This window comes from Sinocyclocheilus rhinocerous, unplaced genomic scaffold (genome assembly GCF_001515625.1).
Source record: "Sinocyclocheilus rhinocerous isolate Xijiao unplaced genomic scaffold, SAMN03320098_v1.1 scaffold127, whole genome shotgun sequence".
Lineage (NCBI taxonomy): Eukaryota > Metazoa > Chordata > Actinopteri > Cypriniformes > Cyprinidae > Sinocyclocheilus > Sinocyclocheilus rhinocerous.
In genome coordinates, this window is record NW_015664685.1 from 508,386 (window position 1) to 520,484 (window position 12,099).

At 36.3% G+C, this 12,099-nt stretch overlaps 1 protein-coding gene across 1 annotated transcript in view; it reads right to left on the reverse strand.

Annotated features, from left to right (window-relative positions):
• LOC107730343 (zinc transporter 5) overlaps positions 1-10,575 on the reverse strand; it is a 15,302-nt gene extending 4,727 nt beyond the window's left edge. The window contains exons 1-11 of the mRNA XM_016541156.1: positions 10,157-10,575; positions 9,813-9,935; positions 9,645-9,711; positions 8,973-9,058; positions 8,790-8,877; positions 5,892-5,979; positions 5,070-5,146; positions 4,747-4,917; positions 4,020-4,308; positions 3,611-3,819; positions 406-563 (exon numbers count right to left, since the gene is read on the reverse strand). Coding sequence (XP_016396642.1) covers positions 406-563; positions 3,611-3,819; positions 4,020-4,308; positions 4,747-4,917; positions 5,070-5,146; positions 5,892-5,979; positions 8,790-8,877; positions 8,973-9,058; positions 9,645-9,711; positions 9,813-9,935; positions 10,157-10,227 — 1,427 coding nt within the window. The 5' untranslated portion in view covers positions 10,228-10,575. The remainder of the gene's footprint in view (positions 1-405; positions 564-3,610; positions 3,820-4,019; positions 4,309-4,746; positions 4,918-5,069; positions 5,147-5,891; positions 5,980-8,789; positions 8,878-8,972; positions 9,059-9,644; positions 9,712-9,812; positions 9,936-10,156) is intronic.
• Positions 10,576-12,099: the final 1,524 nt, after the last annotated feature.

Here is a 12,099-nt window from a genome sequence, read left to right on the forward strand (position 1 = left end):
ATACCCCTCCATCCCCGCCGCAAACTACGCCCCTGTGTGTATATTGCATTCCAGTCTTAAAGTTAATCACATTAGCAATATTTCCGCAAAATTTTGTGGAAAAAAGTTTTTGTAAACAGCATAGCGATATATTATGCATAGTATGACATTTTCAAACCAAGCAGCTTTCTGTTAGTCAGCGTGTCTACCTTGAAAATGAGTGAAATCTGTAAATCATGGATTTCTATTTGAATGACTGGATTTCGTCTGTGAAATTTCAGAGCAATGTTAAATGTGACCGCACCTTTAAGTCTACGGTATTTATTTATTTTTTTGTGCATTTTTATCATCCACAAAACAAAATCAGTCTAATTGGTTACAAATGTATAACAAATAGAATTTTTCTTCAAATTAGCACAACCTTACCCATAGGAATATATCCTGGTCGCTTTCCATCTGGTCATGAGGGCAGCAAACAACCCCAGAACCAAAGCCGAGCAGTCAAACAGCATGTGGAATCCATCAGAGATCAGCCCCAGACTATTGGTCCACACACCATAGAAGAGCTCCACAAATGTGAAGGCCTGAATCAAGATCAACAAGATTGTTTATATACTGTTAAAATGGGTCATTTATTAAAATCTAGGTAAGTTAAAGCAGATAGACAGTTTACATTTCAATGCCAAAATTTTCTGTAGACTAGGACATTTGAACCATACAATCATTCCCTGTAAATATGACTTGTCTTAAAGAAATAACAAAAAAATGGTAAGCTATTAACATTAAAGGACTTAAATTGAGTGTCTTCTACAGTGGGGGAAAAAAATTATTTGATCCCCTGCTGATTTTGTAAGTTTGCCCATTTACAAAGAAATGAAGGGTCTGTAATTTTAATGGTAGGTTTATTTTAATGGATAGAAACAGAATACCAACCAAAAAATCCAGAAAAAACACATTATATAAAGGTTAGAGATTGATTTGCATTTCAGTGAGTGAAATAAGTATTAATCCCCTACCAAGCAGCAAGAATTCTGGCTCCCACAGATCGGCCTCGGTCTGGAGCTCCGTGCAAGATCTTGCCTCATGGGGTAAGGATGATCACGAGAAAGGTGAGGGATAGCCCTATTCGGACGGTAATTGTTTCTCATGTGGATGTCAGTAAAAATACATTTGCATGGCACCTCAGTGATAAAACTCATTCGGATGGTGATTTATTCACGGTGGAGGAGCGAGTTTTGTGGGAACGCGCGTGCTGCTCACGTGGTCGGTTGCATGATTGTCTGCTGTAAATAAAATGTCACATGCTTGGAATAATGAGAATAAATTAATATTTAATGTAATAACAATATCGTATCTTTTTATTATTTAAATATCCTGTTTAAAAATAGAAAGACAGACGCGCTATTATAGGCTAGATGAATGGTTTGTCTTGCAATTCTCTCAAATTATGTCATTTTTAATATGGGGAATTTAGTGGAAATAATAATGCAGCCTTTTATTTACATGAAGTAAGCATGAAGCTTCTTGGTTTATATTTTTAATGTAATAATATATAATAGGCTACGCATTTTAAAATGGTATTGCACACCTGTTGCTGCCAGAATAACGGCCCATTTTAAATGTAGCCTAATGTGCTTTATTTATCTTTCTCCTTTTTGTTCTAAAGATCTTCCAGCCGAATAAATATTGCTCTTAAATACTTTCCAACATTTCCGTAATAAATGTAGGCTATATCTTTAAAATGCGTGCAAATTACGGCGAAGCTCAACACCTATTATACGGTGCTCTGCAGTGGACAAAAAGATTTAAACAATGAATTTTGTATTGATTTATTTTTGTAAACTCGAAGATGTGGATTCGGACGGTAATTAAATCACTACACGACCTTGGTGTTTGTCAAAAAACAGTAGGTAATTCGACCGGGGATTTTTACACGGGTGGTCGGAGAAAAACACAGACATTCTGGATTCGGACGGCAATAAAATCACAGACTACCCCCTGTAAATGGTGAAAATCCCTTACGTCCCCCTGAGAAACAATTACTGTCCGAATAGGGCTTATGACCCCAAGAACACCATCCCTACAGTCAAGCACGGAGGTGTAAACATTATGCTTTGGGGCTGTTTTTCTGCTAAGGGTACAGGACGACTTCATTGAGGGGCAAATGGACGGGGCCATGTACTGTAAAATCTTGGACGAGAACCTCCTTCCCTCAGCCACAACACTGAAGATGGGTCATGGATGGGTCTTCCAGCATGACAATGACCCGAAACATACCGCCAAGGCAACAAAGGAGTGGCTCAAGAAGAAGCACATTAGCCGCGTTTCCACTGTTGGGCCAAAAGCGGGCGTGCTAGTGCGTGCCAGGGCCAGTCGCGTTTCCACTGTCACTTCCGGTGCTTGATCGTGCCTCGCTGGTGCTTCCTCAGGGCCAATGGCCCGGGTTTTTTGGCCCGACGAAAACCTTGGGCTAAAGCGGGCCAGCTGGGGCTAGATGAGTGGTTATGAACAAAGGCAGAGTATCTCCGCATCTGGAGAGCATCAGTGCCGTGGATCATTTCATAAAGTTAACAGCTATAACACTAGCATTAAAGACTTTTAAAATAATTTTAGTTCAAAACGCGAGTGTTTTAAATAACTTGATCCGAAGTGGATTATGATCACCATACAAGGCAGAAATATTTATAAGCGATGCAAAAGACTATGCACGCTAGTATAGTTCGATAGTAAACATGGTAAATACGACCGCTTGAAGAAATCAGACGTAAGCTTCTTATTCTCTATCACAATCGTGTATTTATTTAGTAACATTTTTTATTTGTCATAAGTCTCGTCTCGACAGTTTAGCTCCGCATGTGTCATAAAAATATAATAATGTTTTTTGTTCGGGAGCTTTTATAAAAATATAGAAATGATCATTCTTTCTAAATGTGATGTATATACTGTGACTACAAATAAAAAGACTCGACTGAATAAGTAGGTAGGCTATGTTCATACCGCTTTATTTCTGTGTGACTAATTTTCAATCCTGATAAATTAATTCATTATGATCAATGTATCACTTATTATTGTAAAACATCGATGCTTTTGGATTTAAATCTTTAACAAAGCATGCAAACAAACGGCCGCTTTTATCATGTTCGTTTTGTGATCGCGCTAGTTCCAGTGACTTATTTCTTATTAGTTTTCTGATAACTTCTCTTTGTTGGTGAAATGATGGGGTTGCGTGACGTTGTTCCTGAGAGGCGTGTAAAGGGCGGGCTTTAGTGAAGCACAGTGGAGCTTCTGGCCCGACGGTGGAAACGCAGTGTGATTTTGGCCTCGGTGCTACAGGTTCGAGGCTATTAGCCCCGCCCGGCCAAGTACAAAGTCATGTTTTGCTTGGGGATCAAATACTTATTTCACTCACTGAAATGCAAATCAATTTCTAACCTTTATATAATGTGTTTTTTCTGGATTTTTTGGTTGGTATTCTGTCTCTATACGTTAAAATAAACCTACCATAAAAATTACAGACCCTTCATTTTTTTGTAAGTGGGCAAACTTACAAAATCAGCAGGGGATCAAATAAATATTTTCCCCACTGTACACTCATTGACCAAAATCTAATAAAAACATGAGCTAAGCGTACCAGGTTGAGACATAGAAAGTAGAAGATCTGCCGTGAATCATATTCCTCCAGGATCTGTTTGAGCGAGTCTTTGATGAAGCGAGGCAGAGACTGGGATGTGTGCTGGAGCGCATCTCCCATGAAGTTGTACAGAGGAGTTCCTTCAGGGGAATAACCCACCAATGTTCCCTTCTGACCCTTTGAAGATGGGGCTGACAGTATGCTATCAGCTGAAAACATCAAATGGTTCATTCAATTAGGAAAAAGTAAAATGTATTGTTTTAAAACACTACATGTTTTAACATTTACAACATTGTGATGAGAATTTGTACTTTTTTTTTTTTCAGATTGCTTCTGTGACGGGAGAATATATAAAACTTTCAAACTTTTAAAAAGAACATTAAATCTTCTATCAGAGATATAAACTTACCCATGATGAAGAAGCAGGCGCTGACCAGGACTCCACCTGATAGCACATGCTCAGTGCTACTCTGCTGGACTGACTTACTCACGGCTCTGAGCTGGTCGGTTAGCGGGTGGGTCCAGAAGTTTGCCAGCAGCAGGCCGCTGAGGAACAGGAAGATGGAGCCATATCGAGCGCAGCGTGAGGTTTCCAGCTTTGCCATGCAGATGGATTCCACGTAAAAGTCCAGTATCATCACAGAGAAGATGATCATGGCGAATGGCAAGATGAGGCCAGACCAGGATTCTACCTTACTCTGAGGATTTTCATTTTAAAAAGGTCAAGAACTTATAGAAATGTCTGTATAATTTAAAATGCTTATATTAAGATCAATATATTGCAACATGGTACACTATTTTGATTGAAAATATTTATACTCTCAGGTACTAACTGATTGCCACTGAAATCAGAATTGAAGTTGTGTGGCTTTTAGTCCATGTCTGTTAGTTTTAGGTCATATAAATATACTAGTGTACTCCTAAAAGTCGATAAATTAGAAGTACTAACAGCCTCCAACTAGTAATAATAAGACTAATTTCAATTTGATACTACAGTATCTATACAGTATGTTGCATCCCCAGGTCATTTTCCAGGTCTAGAAATCATACTTATCCTACCACAAAGTTTGGATGTTTGCAAAGCACCCCAGGTTGAGAACCACTACATTATGAAGAAAGCTTCTGCTGGTCCTTACCTCAGTCGTCGCAGACAGCACTATGACCCAGGGCAGTAGAACTACAGCGGACACCAGGCTAGATAAAGCATGAAGGCGTTTTGCGCCCCCAATATCCACTGATAATTTTCTAGATGCTGTGTTGAAGGCCACCTTCAGGCACAGAGCTAGAACCAGAAGAACCACTCCACCCTACTCAGAAAATGAAAGTTAATCACCATGATCTCGCTGATTCTCCATCAGATCACACCATTAGTGAGTAAATGAGTCTGTACTGAAGTAAACAATGACACAACACTGAGGAGCAGCATTTAAAGGTTTTAAAATAGTGATCAAAAACACACCTTGTGGTCCGCCACACCTAAAAATGCAATTCCGGTGTACAGCGCATGGGTAAGAGCACTGTCATGGTGTCCCTCGGCTATAAGAAGTAGAGTTAAAGTCTATACAGTTGCAGATAACACCACAAAGTTAAAAGTGCCAAATACTAGGGGTGTAACAATATATTTGCAATACAAAAATGCAACAATATGTACTGTGAAGTCTCTCTCTATTGTGTATAGTTCACTAAAATTTTTAATTTAGACAGATTTAATTTAGCATTATATATGGTAAATAAATAAATAAAAAATAAAATACATTATTTAATAAAACATAATATCAAAAACGTTTTTTAAATGTAAGTAGTCAGGGACAGAGTGTAAGCATATGCGTATATAATTCAGCATTTTTAGCGAAGCAGAATCATGAATATTTCTATTCTGGTGTTACCATAGGGCAATGGTAACACCAGAATAGAAATATTCATGATTCTGCTTAGCTAAAAATGCAGAATGCACGTGCATTTTATCTCTATTTTGGCTTTGTTTGAAAAGTATAGTGAGAGTATTAGTATTGTATGAGATCAGTATCGTGTATTGAACCAAATCGTGACTCGAGTAGACTGTTAACACCCCTATCAAACACACACTCATGATGGTGACTGTAAATGTCATTCCAAATAATAAAATTCTTATGAAATAACTTTTTCCACCTTTGAAATGACTTTCCTTTTTATCTAAAAACAATCAATAATTTTTACATTTTGCCTGCATGGTGTCATAAAATTAGACATTACACCTTGATATAATAACAGTAAAAACATATTTTTAGTCTTTAAAGGATACGGTGCTCTGCCATTTTTGCCATGAGATCATCATTATCAAAGAGCAATAGGCATATCACAGCAACTATGAAGAAAGCAGCACCCCTCGTCTATAAAAAAAAAAAAGAGCACAGAGAAATGTACCAGCTGGTATACAGTTGTGGTCAAAAGTTTACATACACTTTGCAGTATCTGCAAAATGTGAATTATTTTTACCAAAATAAGAGGGATCATAAAAAATGCATGGTATTTTTTATTTGGTACTGACCTGACCTATAAAAATTACCCCATTTAAAAGTTACCTGGATGATCCACAGCTGTGTGTGTGTTTTTTTTGTGATAGTTGTTCATGAGTCCCTTGTTTGTCTTGAACTGCCTGCTGTTCTTCAGAAAAATCCTTCAGGTCCCAGAAAATTCTTTTGCGTATGATTTTGAGATCCATCTTTTCACACTGAGAATAACTGAGGGCAATTATTACAAAAAGTTCAAACGCTCACTGATGCTCCAGATAGAAACACAATGCATTAAGAGCCAGGGGTGTAAACTTTTGAACAGAATGAAGATGTGTACATTTTTCTTCCTAAATATCATATTTTTTTTCATTTAGTACTGCCCTTCAGAAGCTACAGAAGATACTTACATGTTTCCCAGAAGACAAAAAAAAGTTCAATTTACCCTGCTCTTTAAATTAAAAAAATGTTTAATGCATCGTGTTTCCTTCTGGAGCATCAGTGAGCGTTTGAACTTTTTGTAATAGTTGCATGTAAGTCCCTCAGTTGTCCTCAGTGTGAACAGATGGATCTCAAAATCATACAGTCATTGTTGGAAAGGGTTAAAATATGCAAAAGATGCTGGAAAATCTAAGAATGTGTGGGATCTGAAGGATTTTTCTGAAGAACAGCAGGCAGTTTAAATGTTCAGGACAAACAAGGGGCTCGTGAACAACTATCACAAAACAAAACAAAAACGTCAGTGGATCATCCAGGTAACAACACAGTATTAAGAATCAAGCATATGTAAACTTTTGAACGGGGTCATTTTTATAAATTCTTTTAAAAACTATTATTTTCTCTTGTGGACTATATGTAAACATCTTTTATGTGAAATATCTTATTCAGGTCAGTACTAAATAAAAAATAACCTGCATTTTGTATGATCCCTCTTATTTTGGTTAAATAATTAACATTTTGCAGATACTGCAAAGTGTAGGTCAAGTTTTGACCACAAATGTATATGGTTCATTCTACATTTACATTTATTCATTTAGCAGACGCTTTTATACAAAGTGACTTACAAATGAAGAATACAAGCGATTCATCATTAAGAGGAAATAATAGGGATGCACCGAAATGAAAATTCTTGGACGAAGCCGAAACCGAACAAAATGAAACAGTGGGCCGAATACCGAACACGGTTTTTCGAGTTTTTTCCCCCCATGTATTTTGCCAATTGTTTTCACCATTGCATACATTATATAGCCAAAATACTGTTTTGTCTGGCTTTTCAAAGAAAGAATCAATTAAAAAAACGATTTAAAAATATTTAACACTGAACATGTTTTAACATTCTAGCAGACATTATACCAACAAAGCACAATTTAACTTTAAATTAATAAGTTAGTAAAATAATATTTTTTGGCCATCAGACCCCCTTCTTGAAGCAGGCATGTATTTTTTTTTTACTGTACAAATAAAAGCAGCCTTGCTGAGAAGAGACTTTTAAAACATTAGAAAATATTACAAATCCCAATTTGAACACTATGTGTACGTTATAATAAATGTATTAACAGAGCTGTTGTAATTATTATTATCATTATTATTGTCTTACTTTTTATTTTTTCAGAACAACAGTAAAATTACAATACTAACATTTATGAATGTTGATGGAGTTCTTGCTTTTTCTCAACTTTTATTTTGCCGGAAATGCGCAGGAAGACCTCAATGCTTCTTTTTGTTGACAACAGTAGATTTATAAATAAGTCTCATTACGAATACGTCGTACGTATCGCTTTGTCACATACCTTGTAAAAAATCATAAAAATGTGACTGAGCAACTGACGAGTAACACTGGTTCAGCGCAGATTTTCCTCGGGCTTTGGCCTTTGAACCCTGGTTAACAAGCAGATCCGCTGCGAGCTCGTGCATCGCTGTCAGAATACATGCAATGCGTGCATGTATTAGAAAACATGACGTTCTGCAGTTTATTTACTAATTGTTTAAGGCCATTTTCGCGATTTCAATCATCATACAGTTTGTAATGATTTTTGCGTCTTTCTCGGACAGTTTAAATGCTTCCACACTGCTGACATGTGTGTATAAAGAGTGCACGCCTCTCACACGTGTCTACACCGGACGCAAGCGGCGCAACAAAATACTATAGAACTCATTATAATCAGTGATGCTGTCTACACTGGATGCGGCGCAGCGCGACACGACAAATCCCCGACAGAAAACTGCTGCCGCGTTCTATTTATGACGTATTGACACAAATTTCAAATGATTTTCAACGGTCGCTTTGTCGCGTCCAGTGTAGACAGACTTTTTAGCTGTTGCGGTGCGGCGCGACACGACAACTGTCGCGTCCGGTGTAGACACGGAGTCACTCTATGCTGGTTGCTATTTGATAGCGTTACGTCATTGTTCAGTACAGTTTATTCTGTCTTTTCTCTTATTCGAATAATTTTGGTTGCCGAACATTCGGTGCATCCCTAGGAAATAAACACAAGAAGCACTATTAATACACAGTTTACAACATTGGTTAGAATAGTATAAGATAGAACAATGAGGGATTAAAGAATAGTGAAAGGGATGATTATTATTATTATTTTTTTTAACAGGACGCGGTTAGGCGCTGACAGAAGAGATGAGTTTTCAGTTGGGTCTTTTCTTTGATACAGTTATGATTTCTCTAGAATTCTGACCTTAGAAGGTCCCCCTCCAGAGCTGGTGAAGAGAACGCTGAGGAGAGAGATCACCACCAGATCACTGTGCTCAAACAGCAAAAGGGTCCTGAAAGAAATCACATCCGTTTAGGCCAAATGCTTGTTAAATAACAGGACAGAGGGAGGAAGATGCTAATTTCTAGATTTAGCCCAAAAACAAACCTGAGTGGTCCACAGAGTGTCAACCCAAAGAAACCCAACAGGGAGATGACACAGCTCATGACAGCATGCTTGAGGATTTTAATCCACTGAAATCAGAAGTTAAACAGATGAAATACCATGTTCATAATAGGCACAAAATCCATATGAAATGGCATTTTCAATCCATCTTATTACATGCCATTTTTGCTGTAACTTTTAATACAATCAACATTAAATGGTATTAAATAGTTTATGTCAGTTGAGAAGTTCATTGATGTTCATTGATGAATCGTGCAAAATTAGACCAGGAATGTGTATTAAGTAAACAGTGTCTTATTGCCTCTAAAGGGTTAGTTCAAACAAGTACAGTTCAGCTATGTGAATAAAAGCTTTAATTGAATCAGTTTATCATATAAAGCGATCACGTCTCTTCAGAATACTTGGATTATACCATTTAATTAATAAGGATTACTCTTACATCATCTTTTTGTACTTTTTTAATGTATGAAAGTTTGAGTTTTGAGGACTTTCAATGGAAGGACTAAAAGGATGAGAGAATATTTAAAAAATGTCATTTGTGATTTGAAGATGAACGAAAGAGTTATGAGGGTGAGTAAATGATGACAGTAGTTTCACTTTTGGCTGAACTAACCCTTTAAGTGGTAAGAACTTCAAAATTGAAGAACATACTACCTGTCTCTTAGGAATCATTTTTCCAGATGAAAATGGCTTTTGAAAGAAAACCAGTATCACCGCACACCTATGCAGAAAAGGAGGAATTTATATAATCAAAATACTGTAAATAAACAATCATGACATTCACAATCTGTAATATATTCATTTTATGATGTCATTCCTTACCCCATTTTCAAAATAAAGAGAAACTGTACAATGTGCACAACTTTAAGGAGATCATATGACTCAAATATCCCAAAAGCCTTCAGCAGCTTGGTAAAGTAGAGTAATACTATGTACCGGGTCAATCTGGAAATAAAAAACATTCAGTTGAAGTAGAAAAGTAAAAACCGACAAGAACATGTTGTGCTGCTCTTACCAAAAACTACAATGTTATTACCATAAAAATATCACGAAACCCATTGCAATACCATACGTTTTGGACCTCACAAAAAAGTGTAACATGGTACTGCCACAGTACTTGTTGTTTTGAGTATTTAGGGAAATATTAACACAGATTATTGTCTTACCTGGCATCTGGAGCCTCAACTCGTCCCAGCTTCCCACCTGAGATGACATTACTGCTGTATTTTTCGTCCATGCTTCTGCTGTGTGCGTTTATGTCTTAGATATTTCACTGTTTATCTATTTGAGAGCTCATCATTGAGAAGCAAAGACTGTTGTGTGTCTTACTGTTAGCCTGTTAAGACAGCTGAAACCGATAATAACCGCACAATTTAGGGCTCTTTGGTGCTGAAATCGCTCATGTACTGCTGACCCACAGCGCCGAATCCTGAAAGAAAAACCGTTGATTTTCGAAATACATATTTAATGAAAATAATCTGTTTTCGATAGCTAGCAGCTACAATGTTAAGTGAGGTGGTAGTTGAAGTGACGTGAACATTTCCCCACACATGGCTTCCATCTGTGACGCTTTTCAAAATACAAGTCTTGTTCCTCATTCCGCTCAGTATATAAACTCATCGAGACACAAATATTTACATTACATATGAAGAATTTGGTTCCAAAACGCTATAAATCCATTTCTATTAATTTGAGTAAAAATGTTTTTTCTTTAACAAGAAAGTGGCAAGATGAAAACCACTATTTTCTGTTTCAAACATTCACATAGCATCTTTAACGTTAGGTTATAATAACATTAAAAATTCAAATCCAGATTTTGATTTTCAAAGATTTATTATAATTTTTTTTTCTTCCAAAAATGCAATAAATCCATGACACTGTTTTTATTTTTTTCCAAAATGCAATAAATCCACTGCATCAATATAAAAGTTATTTTTCATATTGGAAACTGTTGAAAATACACAACATGGTTAATCCACATATGACAGCCTCTGAACTTGGTCAATACTAATCTTATATACAGGCAATGGAATAAAAACACATTCAACAGTGAGTCATTGAATCATTTATTCAACTGATTCGATCACAATACTGTTGCTCTGAGAGCTCAGTGGTCGATTCTGATTTAGCTTCGTCTGGAACTGTCTTTGGCAGAGCAAAATACACAAAGAAACAGGCAATGTTGTGTGCAAATATAAGTTACTTAACTTCTTGTTTATTGAACTGTTGTATAAAAACACACTTACAACACTGTTTGCCTGAATACCTTAAGCACTGCTGTGATTAGTTTGAATAGCTATAAATATGAATTTAGTATGAATTATTATTATTTTTTAAAACAGACTTATAAATTACCTTTAGGCTAATTTATACATTTTTGTCAATCAGGTTGCAGATCATGGTTGATTGAAAAGGAAGAATCATGGTGGATATTAGCTGATGTCTAATTAAAAGGAAGGCCTACATAAACCTTCTGCCCACAATCTCACTGCCAAATCATCTAGTGCATAAAACAACATTTATCATGTTTATTTTTATTCCTACAAGGTGAATCATGTGTTGACTGTGTTATTGGTTTAGTGCAGGCTCCAGATGGAAGCCATGATGTCAGAGAGTTTATTATAATTTTTTTTTCTTCCAAAAATGCAATAAATCCATGACACGGTTTTTTTTTTTTCAAAATGCAATAAATCCATTGCATCAATATAAAAGTTATTTTTCATATTGGAAACTGTTGAAAATACACAACATGGTTAATCCACATATGACAGCCTCTGAACTTGGTCAATACTAATCTTATATACAGGCAATGGAATAAAAACACATTCAACAGTGAGTCATTGAATCATTTATTCAACTGATTCGATCACAATACTGTTGCTCTGAGAGCTCAGTGGTCGATTCTGATTTAGCTTCGTCTGGAACTGTCTTTGGCAGAGCAAAATACACAAAGAAACAGGCAATGTTGTGTGCAAATATAAGTTACTTAACTTCTTGTTTATTGAACTGTTGTATAAAAACACACTTACAACACTGTTTGCCTGAATACCTTAAGCACTGCTGTGATTAGTTTGAATAGCTATAAATATGAATTTAGTATGAATTATTA